Source organism: Mustela lutreola, chromosome 8, assembly GCF_030435805.1.
Source record: "Mustela lutreola isolate mMusLut2 chromosome 8, mMusLut2.pri, whole genome shotgun sequence".
NCBI lineage: Eukaryota > Metazoa > Chordata > Mammalia > Carnivora > Mustelidae > Mustela > Mustela lutreola.
The window spans coordinates 43,921,171-43,937,432 of record NC_081297.1 but is presented as its reverse complement, the minus strand read 5'-3'; the positions used below and the strand labels follow the sequence as shown (position 1 = coordinate 43,937,432).

The following is a 16,262-nucleotide window of genomic DNA, read 5'->3' as shown; positions in this document are numbered from 1 at the left end:
TTCTTAGACCGCTGTTCCTCTGGCAAGACAGTACCCAACTTCTTCAAATGGAATATCATTCTTCCTTTAAAAGGCATAGAATCAAGCCCAAGTTCTTTTAATTTTTGTTCCTAAACACTTCACTACCTGTTACATCTCGGTTGAGGTTGTGAGTTTGGAAATGGGAGGGTCCCGATTTTGCTTGTGGATTCCGGTGGCACATGTTCTGTGGGGTCCTGTCCCAAGTCATCCTCTGGTTCTTCAGAGCTGGTATAGCAGAGGTCTGGAGCAGTTCTGGTTTAGACAAGGGCCTGACATCACTGTCACCTGCATCTGGATCCATATCCCACATTCCAAGACTGTCTGCAAGGACCAAGATCATGGGAAAATGCAGCATCGCCCAGTGTTTTCACATAAAGCGCTGGGGAAAGCTGGTCCTAAGAAATCCCACGTCACATGTGGACTGGGACAGCTCCTGGCATTTCTCCTTCCCCTACCCCTGAAAGTACACTGGAGCTTCTCTTAGGCCAATAGAGGAGCCAAGTGTGTGTCCTCAAACCTGCCATCAGTCCATTGGGCTCCCTTTTTTCCCCAAAACTTCATGGGACTATAAAACAGATAAAAATGAAGATTTTTTTTTTTTTATGCCAAAAGCGCATGTTGTAGGTACTTACTGATCAATGCTTAAGTCATACCCGTAGCTCTTACCGACCTGTAAGGAAGTCTTTCTCTGCGAGTGGTTCAGAAACGGCAGTCACAGGGGTGCTGTGCGTCAGAGGAGGTGCTGGAGGTGCTGCCAGAGTCACTGGGGGGTGGGGGGGTGGGGAGGACAAAGTCACAGAATCACTTAACTGTTGGAGAGAGCCTCAGAAGAGCAAAGCTGCTGGAGTCACACCAGTTTCTAGCACAGCGAGGAGCAGAGAAGATTCCTGATCCCGTCCCCGCCTGCAGATAGATCTACGAGACTAGAAAGACTTTTTTCTTCTCACCAAATTGGGGAACGGAGTTAAAGAGTTCATTTCTCCTTAAGCAGCAAAAATAGGTTATTATTAGAAGCTATCTCGTCCTTTTTTTTTTCCTCAAAAAAAATCTTAAGCAGAAATTCAAAATGTAAAACCAATGGAAACTGCAGCTCTGGCTGTGGGAGGTCACTTCCCTGCAGCCTTCCTGCCGGGAGCTTCGGTGGCCTGGAAGCTCAAGATCCAGAATAAAGGTTACTATTAAGAACATCCCCACCACCGTAAGTTTTCTTCCCCCTACACTAGTTTAAGCCTGCCAGTGCTGAGGGGAATATTAATGACATAAACACGAAGAAAGTCCTCTGAATCTTAGAGAGAAGCTGGGCAAAAATCCAGCTGGTCTGGGATAAGCCCCTTCTTCGTTTCTACTCTGGGAAAGACAAAAAAGTATGTGCTACTACTAAGTTGGCCTCGAATAAACTGAAGTTCACAGCTGAAGCATGGCCAAAAGCCCCCACTATCCTCAAACCATTCCGCCTTCTCTTCACAGATCACTCAGAAAGGCTTTATTCTAGCAGACACGGCCAAAGTACCTGAGAGAAATGTTCTCTACCCTGAAATTTCTAGTTCTAGTTTCCCTCAAGGGCCATTTCCTTCCCTTAAAAAAAAAAAAAAAAAAGAAAAAGAAAAAGAGGAATGTCTTGAAAAATGGGGAAATGATCTTAGGTGCTTAGACTCCTCTAACCTGCGGGGAACCCGAGAGAAGTCCTACTGAGGTCTGCTCGGCCCCAACCCCGGCCCCCACCCTTCTCACACACCCTGAGTCTTCTTCTCAACCTCCTGAGCAGACAGTTGAACTTGCTGCTGCTTCCCACCCTTCTCACACACCCTGAGTCTTCTTCTCAACCTCCTGAGCAGACAGTTGAACTTGCTGCTGCTTCTCCATTTGCTCCCGGAACTGCTGCTGCAGCTGCTTCTGCCGGAGCTTCCGCTGGTAGGTGGCCTCGCTCTCGGCTGCGGTCAGACTTGAGCACCACGAGAGAACAAGCTGGGGTGATCCGGGGCCCGCGTAGCGACCAGCACCCAATGCGCCGGCTCAGGCGGTGAACCGGGAGGTAGTTCCACCCCGCGGGGAAGAGAAGAGAGGGAGGGAACCATGACCGTACCGGGAGCCGCTGGCCTTCTCTTCCTGCCCCACAGCGTGCGGATCACCCAAGCGGCTCGGTCTGCAAGGGGAGGTCACCTCCTGTGGTTTGGGGGACCCCAGAGCCACGTTCTGCCGGCAGCTGCTGTATCTAGCTTGTTCCACAGATGGTTCAAAATCTTGTCTTTTTGCTTTTGTTAAATCCACTTCAAGAGGCAACTAAGGACAGAAAGGGGGTAAGTAACTTCTTCCAGCCACACTTGCTCTTCCTTGGCCCTGTCTCAATGATCTAGATTCCTGAAAAATGGCATTTGATAGTCCTCGATCCATCATTCCCTCTAGGTCCTGAAAAGCTCAGACAATGGATCCACACTTCACCTAGTATTTTTATTACAATAAAACAATTTCATGTTCTACTTTACACCATTTTGTATTGATCAAGTTTTGATAAAAAGGATTACCTTTATGATCCAGGGCAAATGGTCGATAGACCCTAATTTGAATCTCTCGTCAGCTGGATCAGTCTGACGCTATCTACTTTTTCACTCTTTTCATGGAAATGATCATATGTAATCTGTGGAGGCCTACCCCTTCTCTGCCCTTTCTCCTAGGACCTCCCCCTAAATACAACACTCATCCCTGAAGAAGCCTCGGGTTGCTTCCAATGAGAGGAAGAAAACTTGCAAAGCCCAGATGCAGGGTGCTAGCTAAGGCTCCTGGGAATCTCCAACTTGGGCTCATTCCTGCATCTCACCAAACGTGAAAACTAATGATAGTTCATGGCACTGGGCACAGTGCTCTACTTCCAAGCCCTAAGGCACTACAGAAACCCAGAGCTTTTCGCTTGGGAGAACTTCTCCCTCAATTCATATTGATAGAATAATTGAAAAGGAGAAATTGAGATGACCACATTTTGATAAAGACAACCTAAAAATGACAACTGTATTATGAAATTTCTTATCTACATTGGAAAGTAAGTAAGTAGGTTCAAAATAAAGGAACTTGGCGCACCTGGCTGGCTTAGTTGATAGGCTACTCTTGATCTCGGGATCATGAGTTCCAGCCCCCATGTTGGGGGAAGAGATTAAAAATAATAGTAATGTATTTTTACTTAAAAAATAAAATAAATGAGCTTGTGCTATAAGAATGAGCACTGAGGACATTTGCTAAGTGAAATTAGGGCCAGTCACAAAAGGGCAAATATGTATGATTCCATTTATATGAGGGATGGACTTAGAGTAAAAAAGCAAGACAAAGTAGAATAGTGCTTGCCAGGGGCCGCGGGGAAGAGGAAGCAGGGAGCTGTCATTACAGTTTCAGTTTTACAAGAAAAGAATTATAGAGATGGATGGTGCTGATGACAAAGGTATTCACTACCTCTGTCTACCTAAAATGGTTAAGATGGTAAATTTGGGGTGGTTTTTTTGTTATTTTGTTAAAGATTTTATTTACTTATTTGACAGACAGAGAGAGCACAAGCAGGGGGAGCAGCAGGCAAAGCTTGGGACTTGATCCCAGCTCTGTGGGATCTTGTGGAACTTGATCCCAGGACCCCGGGATCATGACCTGCACTGAAGGCAGACACTTAACCAACTGAGCCACCCAGGCACCCCCAACATAGTAAATTTTGTTATGTATATTTTACTGCAAGGGGGAAAAATAGGGAAAAAGTGAGCTTTGAAAAAAGCTTAAAAGACTCACAATGCTAAGTACTGTCAAGGATGTGGAACAGCTGCAGTTGTACAGTGCCATGCAGGCGTGTGAATTTGTACGACCACACTGGAAAACTGGAAGAATCTGCCAAAATGAAACATGCTGTCCTCTGACCTGACCCAGGAATCCCCAAGACAAATGTGTGTGTGTGTGTGTGTGTGTGTGTGTGTGTGTGGTTGTGGGTGCACCAAAAGCTGTGTACAAGGATGCTAATAGCAGCTCAATTCAAAACAACCAACAACTACCCAGAAAACTCCAATGTCTGTTAAAGTCAGAATGGACAAATGAGTTGTGCTATGCTCATGTGATAGAAAAGTATACAATGGAAATGCTACATGCAACATGAATGAATCTCGCAAACACACTGAATGAAAGCCAAACACAAAATAGTCCGTATATTTGGACTCCCAAACGTACAAGGAATCCAAACTAATTTATGCTGCTCAAAGTGGTTTCCCGTAGTAGTAATGACAAGGGGAGGCCTTGGCAATGACTTGAAGGGACGCTACTGAGACTTCAGGGACGCTGGCAATGTTTTATGTTGATTTAGATGCTGGTTAGGTGGATGTGTTCATCACACTGAATATGTATGATGCATGTACTTTTCTACATGTTTACATGTACATTTTAATACTTAAGTGAATTTTTATAAAGAACAATTTTATTTATCTGAAGTTCAAAAACGGGGAAAAATCTACAAGGCTGGAGCACCTGGCTGGTTCAGTCATGAGAGCATCCAACTCTTGATCTCGGGGTTGCAAGTTGGAGCCCCACATTGGGTGCAGAGATCACTTTTTAAGAAAAGAAAGAAAAAAATTCTAAGACACTGAAAGTCAGAATAGAGAAGTCAGGACAACATTTCCTTTTCAAAAGAGAAGTCAAGGTAGTGAATGGGAGGGGCAAATGGGGCCCTAGGATGCTGGTAAGTTTTAGTTTCTTATCTGGGAGATAAGTAACTGTTCACTTCTAAAAAGTCATCAGACTGTGCTATTATGAATTATGTAGTTTTCTGTGTATATGTTGCACTTCATTTTTTTAAATCTTTTAAAAAATAATAGGGTAAGAAAAGGAAAGGAGAAAAGGAGAAGGATGTTATCAAAATGGTATACTCGAAAGCTCCAGGTGCCCCCTCCTCCTAGAGACACTGAGTTAAGTTACAGAGTAGACCCTGCATCTAGTTAGACTACCTAACTAGACACAGACTAGAATACCTTTGTGAGAACCCCAGTGACCAGCTGAGAAGCTACAGGACTCAGGCCAGCATAAAACCAAGATAAGGAAAAAAAAAAAAAAAAAAAAAAAGACAGGATTCCAGTAAAAGGGGTAGGAAAATTCATGTTATTTTGCACGCCCACTCACACCCCTGCCCTCACCCAGCATAGAGCAGTACAACCAGGAGGAAACTTCCCATCCTGAGCTCTCCTCCGGGGATGAAAACACAAGAGTAGACTATGCCTCCACTGTTGTGGCTTGTCTGGGAGCTGCCCGAGGCACTGGTTTCTGTCTCCCTGACTCAGCACACTGATGGGACCAGCAGAGTTTAAGAGTCACTAGAAACAGAGATGAGCACCAGACCACACTGGAGCTACAGTGACACAGTCAGATGCCAGAAGGAGAAGGAGATCACAAAAGGTTTGAGAGGTCCTAGGACCTCTAGCTGGGCTTACTGGTAAAGGTCTTCCCCTCCACAAAAGCAATACATAAAAACTGGGACAGGTGGTTGTTTCCTCAAATGCCACATCTCAACAAAAGATCACAAGGCATAGAAAGAAATAGGGAAATGTGGCCCAAACAAAGGAACAAAATGAAACCAAAAATTGACCTGACCCTCCCAAAATGCAATCTACGTGGTACCTAACAATGAATTTAAAATAATGGTCATAAAGATGCCTAATCAGCTAAGAGAGCAAACACACAACTAAATGAAATCAAGAAAATTATGCATGAATGAAATGAGAAGAATATCAACAAAGAAAAACAGCCAACAGGTTCTGGAACTGAAAAATATAGTAAGAGCTGAAAAAGTAACTAGAGGGATTTTACAGCAGACTTGAACTGACAGAAGAAAGAATCAGCAACAAGAAGACAGATAATTTGAAATCATCTCATCAGAAAGCAAAAAGAAGAATGAAGAAACATGACAGAGCCTAAGGGGCCTCTAGGACAGTTGTCACACTATGTATTAAGAGTCTCAGAAAAAGAAAAAGAAAGGGGCAGAGAGATTATATGAGGAATTAATGGCTTAGAACTTCGAAAATCTGAGGAAAGAGAAGACACACAAATTCAAGAAGCTCAAAAAACTAAACCTAGGATAAACGCAAAAGGCTCATATAATCAAATGGCCAGAAGTCAAAGATGGTACACTAATAAACAAACTACCAGAAAGAGAAATTAAGGAAACAAACCTATTTATAATTGCAACAAAAAGAATAAAACATTTAGCAATAAAGGAACCAAGGAGGTAAAGGACATGTAACTGTGAAAACTATAAGACTGATGAAAGAAACTAAAGAATAAATGGAAACATATTCCATGCTGTGAACTGGAAAAATTAATATTGTTAGAATCTCCAAACAAACCAAAATAATCTACAGATTCAGTGCAATCCAATGGCATTTTCCACAGAAACACAACAAACAATCCTACAATTTGTATGGAACCGCAAAAGACTCTGAACAGCCAAAGCAAACCTGAGAACAAGTGGAAGGCATCATGCTACTGGATTTCAAGCTACACTACAAAGTACAGTAATCAAAACAGCATGCTACTGACATAAATACAGGAACCTAAAACAAGGGAACAAAATAGCTCAGAAAGAAACCCATGTTTATACGATCAACAAATTTATGACAAAGCCAAGAAGGTACAATGTAGAAAGGACAGTCTCTTCCACAAATGGTGTTGGGAAAACTGGACAGCACATGCTAAAGAATTAAACTAGACCACTATCTGGCACAATACACAAATATACTCAAAATGAAGTACAGACTTGTGTTAAGACCTGAAACTATAAAACTCCTAGAAGAAAATACAGGACATAAGCTCCGTAACACTGGGTTTGGTGATGACTTTTTGGATCTGACACAAAAACAAAGCCAACAAAAGCAAAAAACAAACAAGCGCAACTCCATCAAACTAAAATGCCTCTGTGCTCCTGGGTGGCTCAGTGGGTTAAGCCTCTGCCTTCAGCTCAGGTCATGATCCCAAGGTCCTGGGATCGAGCCCCGCATCGGGCTCTCTGTTCAGCAGGGAGCCTGCTTCCCCCTCTCTCTCTGCCTGCCTCTCTGCCTACTTGTGATCTCTCTCTGTCAAATAAATGAATAAAATCTTTAAAAACAACAACAAACTAAAATGCTTCTGCACAGCAACAGAAACTGCCAACATGAAAAGGTAATACAAATTTTACATATATTACATATATTTGTAAATATACAATATTACAAATATTGTATAAATATTTGTATAAATATAAATATTATATACATAATATTTGTAAACAATATAACTGATAAGGGGTTAATATCCAAAATATTACACAACTCACTAGCAAAAACAGCAAATAATCCAATTAAAAATGGCACAGGGTCTATACAGACATTTTTCCAAAGAAGACACAAAGATGGGCAACAGACACATGATACTCAACATCACGAACCATCAGGGAAATGCAAATCAAAACCAAAATGAGATACCTGTCAGAGTGGCTATTATCAAAAAGGTAAGAAAGAAGTGTTGGAGGGGACGTGGAGAAAGATGAACCCTTGTGCACTGTTGGTGGGAATGAAAATGGGGGCAGCCACTGTGGAAAACACTATGAAGGTTCCTCAAAAAATTAAAAATAGAATTACCATGTGATCCACCAATTCCACTTCTGGGTATTTAGCCAAAGAAAACAAAAACACTAACTCGAAAAGCTATCTGTACTCCATGTCCACTGTGGTATTATTTTCAATAGCCAAGGTACAGAAATAACCTAAGTCTCCATCCACGGATAAATGGATGCAGAAAATGTAGTAAATACATAATGGAATATTGTTCTGCCATAAAGAAGGAAATCTTTTATTTCCCATAACATGGATGCACCCTGAGGGCATTAGGCTAAGTGAAATAAATCAGAGAAAGACAAACACCATATCATCTCACTTATATGTGGAATCTGGGGGAAAAAAAGAAAAAGAGCTCATAGGTACAGAGAATAGATTGGTGGTTGCCAGGGAGAGGCAGGTGTCAGGCAAAATAGGGGTGGGGGATGTGAAAAAGTACAAACTTACAGTTGTAAGTCATGGGAATATAGTATACGGCACAGTGATTACAGCTACTAATATATATTTGAAAATCGCTAAAAGTAAATCTTGGAGGTTCTAAAAAAATTTTGTAACTAGCTTTGGTGATAGATGTTAACTAGACTTATATATAATGGTCATTTCATTATATATACAAATATCAAATCATTATGCTGTATACCTGAAACTAAAATAATGTTATATTGCAATTATATCTCAATTTCTAAAAAGTCAAAAGACAAAGAGAAATCTTGAAAGCAGCAAGAGAAAAGAAAATTATCACATACAAGAAAGCCTCCATAAGATTATTAGATTTCCTCTTACCAGACAGAACAGAATGGGATAATATATTGAAAGTGCTGAAAGAAAAAAGCTCAGCCAACAATATTGTATCCAGCAAAACTATCCTTCAAAAATAGAGAAATTAAGACTTTTACATAAAAACAAAAGCAGGGGGAGTTCATTTCCACTAGACCTGCTCCAGGAGAAATGCTAAAAGGAGTTCTTCAGAGAAAAAAAAAAAGATGCTAGACACTAATACAAGGCTACACAAATATAGTAAGTTCTCCAGTAAAGGTAAATACATAGATAAATATAAAGCCTGAATTAATATCCTTTTGGTACACAGAATTTAAATGAAAAAACTATTAAAACTATATAATGAATATAGAAGTTTTTAAAACAACTATAGTTTTTATAACTGTAAATCTCTGTATATATATTGTATATATATACAATATATAAAGATGTAGTCTCTAACATCAATGAGATAAGGTGGAGCAGGTGTGGAGTTGTAAAGGAATAGATTTGGGGGCACCTGGGAAGCCACTAATTACACTTAGTTAAGCTAGTTAAGCAACTGCCTTCAGCTCAGGTCATGATCCCAGGGTCCTGGGATCCAGCCACATGGCAGTCTCCCTGCTCAGTGGGGAGTCTGCTTCTCCCTCTCTCTGCCTCTACCCACTCCCAACTTGTGCCCTCTCTCACTCTCTCTCAAATAAATAAAATCTTTTTTTTAAAAAAGGAATAGTTTTTGTATGCAAGTGAACTTGTTATCAGTTTAAAACAGAATGAATGCTGCAGCTTTAAGATATTTTATAATTGCAATAATAATCACAAGGAAATTATCTCTAGAATATACACAAAAGGAAGTATGAAGGAAATCAAATCATGTCACTACCCAAAAGTAAAACAAAACACAAAGGAAGGCAGTAAGGGAGGAAAAGAGGGACAAAAAAAGCTATAAGACAACAACAAAATGGCAACAATAAGTTGTTCTCTAACAGTAATACTTTAAATGTAAATGGATTAAACACCCCAATCAAATGACATAGATTGGCTGGACAGATGTAAAATTATATGCTTTTTATTAGAGTCTCACTGTAGATCTAAGGACACAGGCTAAAGGTGAAAGGATGAGAAAAGATATGTAACTGGTACCAAAGGAGAGCAGGATGAGCTATACTAATACCAGGCAAAACAGACTTCAAGTAAAAAAAAACTGTAACAAGAGACAAGGAGAATATTATATAATGATAAAAGGGTCAATTCACTTAATATGTATAACAATTACAAATATTTGTAATTGTTAAACACCAGAGCTCCTAAATATATAAAGGAAACTTTCTCAGAACTGGAAAGAGAAATAGACAGCAACAAAATATAATAATAGCAGAAAACTTTAATATTCTACCTCCAATAATGGGTAGAATAAACCGAAGATTAATAATAGAGGATCTGAACATTATAAGCCAAATGGACCTAAACGACATATACAGAATATACATATATATATATATATATATATATATATATATATATATATATATGACATATACAGAATACTCCACACAACAACAGTAGGTTATAAATTCTTCTCAAGTACACATGAAATATTCTCCAGGGGAGACCACATGTTAGGCAACAAAACAAGTCTTAAACAATTGGATACAGAAATCATACAAAGTATGCTGACTGATCACAATGGTATGAAACCAGAAATCAATAGCAGAAGGAAAAAGTGGGAAATCCACAAATGTGGAAATTAACAGTACACTCTTAAATAACCAATGGGTCAAAGAACAAGTCAAAAAGGAATTTAGAAAGTATCTTGTGACAAATGAAAATAAGAAACACCAAAAGTTATGATATGAAGCAAAAGCAGTGCTAACAGGTAGATTTATAGCGGACATGAGCTAGTGAGAAAATGAAAGAAATGGAGATACATGACAGAGAACAGAAATGCAATAGGAAGAAATAAGGGACAAAACAATTTTTTGAAAAGATCCACAAAATTGATAAACTCTTAACTAGATTAACTAGAAAAGAAAGAGAGAAGACTCAAATAACTAGAATCAGAAAATAGGGACATTACTACTGATGCCACAGAAATTAAAAAGATTATAAGACTACCCTGACCAGGGGCGTCTGGGTGGCTCAGTCAGTTAAGCCTCTGCCTTTGGCTCAGGTCATGATCCCAGGGTCCTGAGACAGAGCCCCATGTTGGGCTCCCTGCTCAGCAGGGAGCTTGCTTCTCCCTTTCCCTCTGCCTGCTGCTCTGCCTGCTTGTGTATGTTCTCTCTCTGTCACATAAATAAATAAAATCTTTTTTTTTTTTTAAAGACTTTATTTATTTATTTGACAGAGAGAAATCACAAGTAGGTAGAGAGGCAGGCAGAGAGAGAGAGGAGGAAGCAGGCTCCCTGCTGAGCAGAGAGCCCGATGTGGGACTCGATCCCAGGACCCTGAGATCATGACCTGAGCCGAAGGCAGCGGCTTTAACCACTGAGCCACCCAGGCGCCCAATAAATAAAATCTTTTAAAAAAAGAATACTCTGCACAATTATATACAAACAAATCAAATAACCTAGAAGAAATTGACAAATTCCTAGACACATACAACCTACCAGACTGAAGAAACAGACAATCTGAACAGACCAATAACTAGTTAGGAGGTTAAATCAGTATTCCAAAACCTACCACCACCAACAACCCCAGAACTAACTGGCTTCGTGGGAGAATTCTACCAAACATTTAAAGAATTAACAGCAATCCTCCTCAAACGCTTCCAAAAGCTAAAGTGGAGGGAACACTTCCAAGCTCATTCTATAAGGTCAGTATTACTACTAAGATACCAAAGTCAAACAATGACACTACATAACACTTATCGTGATGAGCACTGAGTAATATATAGAATTGTTGAATCACTATATTGTACATCTGAAACTAATGTAACACTATATGTTATCTGGACTGAAATTAAAATTTTAAAAAACTTAATAAAAATAAAACAAACAAAAAAACCAGTGATACTACAAGAGAAAAACACTTTGAGAAAACTATGGAAAAATATTACGAATATTAATACAAAGATTCTCCAGGGGCACCTGAGTGGCTCAGACAGATAAGCAGCTGACTCTTGATTTCAGCTCAGATCATGATCTCAGGTGTCATGGTACTAAGCCCCAGGTTGGACTCCATGCTCTGCAGGGAATCCGCTTCTCTCCCTCTCTCTGCCCCTCCCCCAGCTCATGCATGTGTGCTCACTCTCTCTCTCTCAAATAAATTAATTTACTAAAAATTATTTTTTAAAAAATCTTCCAAATACTAGCACACCAAATTTAATAGCACATTAAAAGAATTATACACCATGACCAAGGGGTATTTATTCATAGGATGTAAGTATGGTTCAACTCCACAAATCAATCAATGTGATGCACTACAGTAACAGAAAGAAGGGACAAAAGCACATGCTAATCTCAATTAATGCAGAAAAAGGATTTGGTAAGACTCAATACCTTTTCACAATAAAAATATTCAACAAACTAGGAATAGAAAGAATATACCTCAACATCATGAGGGCCATATATGAAAAACGCACCACTAACAACATACTCAATGGTGAAAGACTGAAAGCTTTTCCTATAATATCAGAAGCAAGGCAAGGATGCCCACTCTCACTACTCATACTCACATACTGGAAATCCTAGCCAGAGCAATTAGGCAAGAAAAAGAAATAAAGTGTAAAAGAAGTCAAATTATCTCTAGATGCAGATGACATGATCTCATGTGCAGAAAACCCTAGAGAGTACAAAAAAATTGCTAGAATAAATTGTTAGAATAAAAAGTTGCAGTATACAAAATCAACACACAAAAATCACTTCTGTCTGTACACTAGTAATGAACAATCCAAAAGGAAAATGAAGAAAACAATCCATCTACAATAGCATCAAAAAGAACAAAATACTTAATAATAAACCTAACTACCACGAATGTGAAAGACTTCTACACTGAAAACTGCAAAAAGGTTGCTGAAAATAATTAAAGAAGCAACAAATAAATGGAAAGACACCCCATGTTCATAAAATTTAATATGGTTAAGATCCCCAAACTACTTATTCAATACAAACCTTATCCAAATTCCCATAGCATTATTTGCATAAACAAAAAAAATTTCATCCTAAAATTCATATAGAATCTCAAAGGACTTCAAATAGTGAAAACAACATTGAAAAAGAACAAAGTTGAAGGATTCATACCTTCTCATTTCAAAATAAACTGTGATCAAAATGATATGATACTGGGGCGCCTGGGTGGCTCAGTGGGTTAAGCCGCTGCCTTCAGCTCAGGTCATGATCTCGGGGTCCCGGGATCAAGTCCCGCATCGGGCTCTCTGCTCAGCAGGGAGCCTGCTTCCCTCTCTCTCTCTCTCTCTGCCTGCCTCTCCATCTACTTGTGATTTCTGTCAATAAATAAATAAAATCTTAAAAAAAAAAAAATGTCATACTGTCATAAATACAGACACACAGTCCAATGGAATAGAGAGCCCGGAAATAAACCCTTTCGTATATGATCAAATGAATATCGGCAAGCGTGCCAAGACCACTTAATGGGAAAAAGAGAGTCTCTTCAATAAATGATGCTGAAAAAAACTGGATATCCACATGCAAAAGAAGGAATTAGACTGGTATCTTACATCATAAACAAAAATAAGTTTAGACAGACTAAAGACTTAAACATAAGACACAAACCATAAAACTCAGAGAAGAAAATATTGGGGAAAAGCTCATGACATTGGATTTGACAATGATTTCTTGCATATGACACCAAAAACACAAAGCAAAAATATATAAATGGGACAATGTCAAACTTAAACATTTTAAAGGGAGCCTATGAAACAGGAAAAAATATCTGCAATCATGTCTCTGATAAGGTGTTAGTATTCAGAATATATGCAGAATCCTACAACCCAACAACAAAATATTAAAATCCCCAATTAAAAAATGGGCAAAGAAACAGACATTTCTCCAAAGATGATATACAAATGGCCAAAAAGCATAATAAAAAGACATTCAACATCAAAACTCATCATCATAGAAATGCAAATTAAACCCACAATAAGATAGCATCTCACACCCACTAGGATGGCTGCTATCAAAAAACCCAGAAGATAACAGGTGTTGGTAAGGCTGTAGAGAAATGGAACACTTGTGCACTGTTGGTTGAACACTAGTGTGGCCACTACAGAAAACACTATGGAAATTCCTCAAAAAACTACCACATGAGGGCTGAGTCAGTTAAGTGTCCTACTCTTGATCTGAGCTCAGGTCTTGATCTCAGGGTGGTGAGCTTCAGCTCTGTTTAAAAAAAAACAAAAATACTACCATATGCTCCAGCAACACTACCTCTGGATATATAACCAAAATAACTGAAAGGAAAGTCTTGAAGAAGTATTTGCAAAACCATGTGTATAACAGCACTATTCCCAAGTCAAGAGATGAAAGCCACCCAAATGTCCATTGATGGAAATATAAAGAAAATGTGGTGTGGAGACGCCTCGGTGGCTCAGTTGGTTAAGCAGCTGCCTTCGGCTCCGGTCATGATCCTGGCGTCCTGGGATCGAGTCCCACATCAGGCTCCTTGCTCGGCAGGGAGCCTGCTTCTCCCTCTGACTCTGCCTGCCACTCTGCCTGCCTGTGCTCGCTCTCTCTCTCTCTGACAAATAAATAAATAAATTCTTTAAAAAAATAAAAAATATGGTGTGTACCTACAGTGGAATATTATTCAGCCTTAAAAAGGAAGGTAATTTTTTTTTAAAGGACTTTATGTTTAAGTAATCTCTACAGCTAACCTGGGGCTGTAGAGCAACCTGAGATCAAGAGTCCCACACTCTACTGAGCCAGCCAGACGCACCAAAAAAAAGAAAGTAATTCTGACACAGGCTACAACGCAGATGAAACCTGAGGACGTTGTGCTAAGACAACATAAACCAGACAGGAAATTCATAGGAACCAGAAGTAGAATGTGGTAACAAGAGGCTGAGAAGGGGGGAAAAAGGAGAGTTGTCCTTATGGGTATAGAGTGGCAGAATCCCAACATTAAAAAGTTCTGGAGATCTATTTCATCAGTGAACTGTACACTTAAAAATGGCTAAAATGGTGAACTTTTGTTATTTTTTTTACCACAATAAAAAAACATCCCTAATATCACTCATAAACACAGACACAAACGTCCTTAACAAGATATAAGCAAATGGAGGCCAACAACACATAGAAAGGATTTTAACAAGGGAAAGTGTGGCGTTTTGACAGCTGCCAAGTGCCACGCCCCTCTGCCAGGGCATCCCCCACCAGCAGCCCTCAAGGACAGGCCAGGGAATGCTGCCCTGGGCTGCAGCGCTGCAGGGAGGCTCTGACAACAGCCACTCGCCACCTACCGGAATGCACCACTACCTGCCACAGCCCCCGCCAAGAGCAAGTCCAGGGCTGCGTAATCCCAGAACCCCCTCCAAAGGCTCAGCTCATGTGACAGGCTCAGGTGGAGAAAAGGGGACCTAGGCCATGACCCCTAGAGCGCAGACGCAGGCTGAGAAGGTGAGGTTCTTTCTGAGTGTTTCTAAGGAACCAGAGGGGTGCTGCAGGGAGCTCTGTGCTCCTTTGGAGGTTTCACACACCATTCTGGAACACAGCTCTCTGTGCAGAAAACAAGTAGCATGGATTCTCTAGGCTTTAAGTTCTTCAGCTGGAAAATTCGGTGATTGGTTCCTGCTGGCTCTGGTAGGCAAACAAGTCTGAAATACACATTCCAGACCCTCAAAAGGGCTGAGTCTCCCCTTCTTCTTTCTCCCTCCAGATACTCAACCCATGCCCCTGGGGCACTGGTCCTATCTTTACTGTGATGCATTCCATTCATCCATTTCTAACATACCTGGCGGGGAAGCTTATTTAGTGACCTCAGATAATCTTTGTCCAGAATACAATTTCCAAGTGCATTCCCGAAACTTCTAAGGGTAAGAAAAAAAAAAAGAAAGAAAGAAAGAAAGAAAGAACGAAACAGGTTGAGAATGATTATGTGTCAATATCAGAGAACATAGTTAACAGTTACAACATTTGTGGCAAGGTGCTTCTCCACTGCGGCAGAGGAGATGGACCTCAATATACATGCAGAGACACTTCTTGGGCACCTGCCACTTTCAGGCACTGTATGAGGGTCTCAGTACAGCATGTGGCACAGCAGTCACCAGTCTCTGCCCCCAACAAGAGGCAGGGAAGTCCAAAAGACTAAGAAAACATTTGCAAAACCCCATGAGCTACCTCCTGCCATTCTTTTTTCAGGGGCGGTTCCAATTCCCCAGTAATAGTGGGCAACTCACTTAGGGCACACCATCCTCCATGCCTGAAGTTCTTTACTTGGAACATCTGGCCTCCCGCACAGGTTAGAGCACCTCAAGTTTTTAATGTAGGTTCATTACATGTGTGATTTAATTCACGTCAATTCTCAAAGGCCATGTATGACCTCCCAAAAAAAGTGTAAAAAAAAACAACAAACAAAACCCTGTTCTATGCACCTTAGTTGTACATACCCAAGGAAACACTGTTTAGGTGTTTTAAAGAGAATGGGAAAGCGATCTCTGTCCTCGTGTGGAAAGGTTTCCAAGACACACAACTGAGATGGGGGTGAGCAAAATCAAGTACAGAGTAGAGAATATAGTATTCTTTTTTTTTTTTTTTTTTTTAGATTTTATTTATTTATTTGAGAAAGCACGAGTGGGGTGAGGGGCAAAGGAAGAAGCAGACTCCCCACTGAGGAAGCCTGATGTGGGACTTGATTTTGGGACTCCAGGATGGTGACCTGAGCCAAAGGCAGATGCTTAACCCACTGAGCCACCCAGGTGCCCCGCGAATG

General features: G+C 40.3%; 1 protein-coding gene across 6 annotated transcripts in view; it reads right to left on the bottom strand.

Moving 5' to 3' along the window:
* RAD52 (RAD52 homolog, DNA repair protein) overlaps nucleotides 1-16,262 on the bottom strand; it is a 37,682-nt gene that overhangs the window by 2,067 nt on the left and 19,353 nt on the right. For 3 of the 6 annotated variants that reach the window (XM_059184446.1, XM_059184445.1, XM_059184448.1), the window contains 5 exons: nucleotides 15,285-15,360; nucleotides 2,105-2,301; nucleotides 1,827-1,963; nucleotides 692-784; nucleotides 127-342 (listed from right to left, as the gene is read on the bottom strand). In XM_059184446.1, coding sequence (XP_059040429.1) covers nucleotides 127-342; nucleotides 692-784; nucleotides 1,827-1,963; nucleotides 2,105-2,301; nucleotides 15,285-15,360 — 719 coding nt within the window. The remainder of the gene's footprint in view (nucleotides 1-126; nucleotides 343-691; nucleotides 785-1,826; nucleotides 1,964-2,104; nucleotides 2,302-15,284; nucleotides 15,361-16,262) is intronic. The other 3 variants (XM_059184447.1, XM_059184451.1, XM_059184449.1) reach the window with 3 other exon arrangements.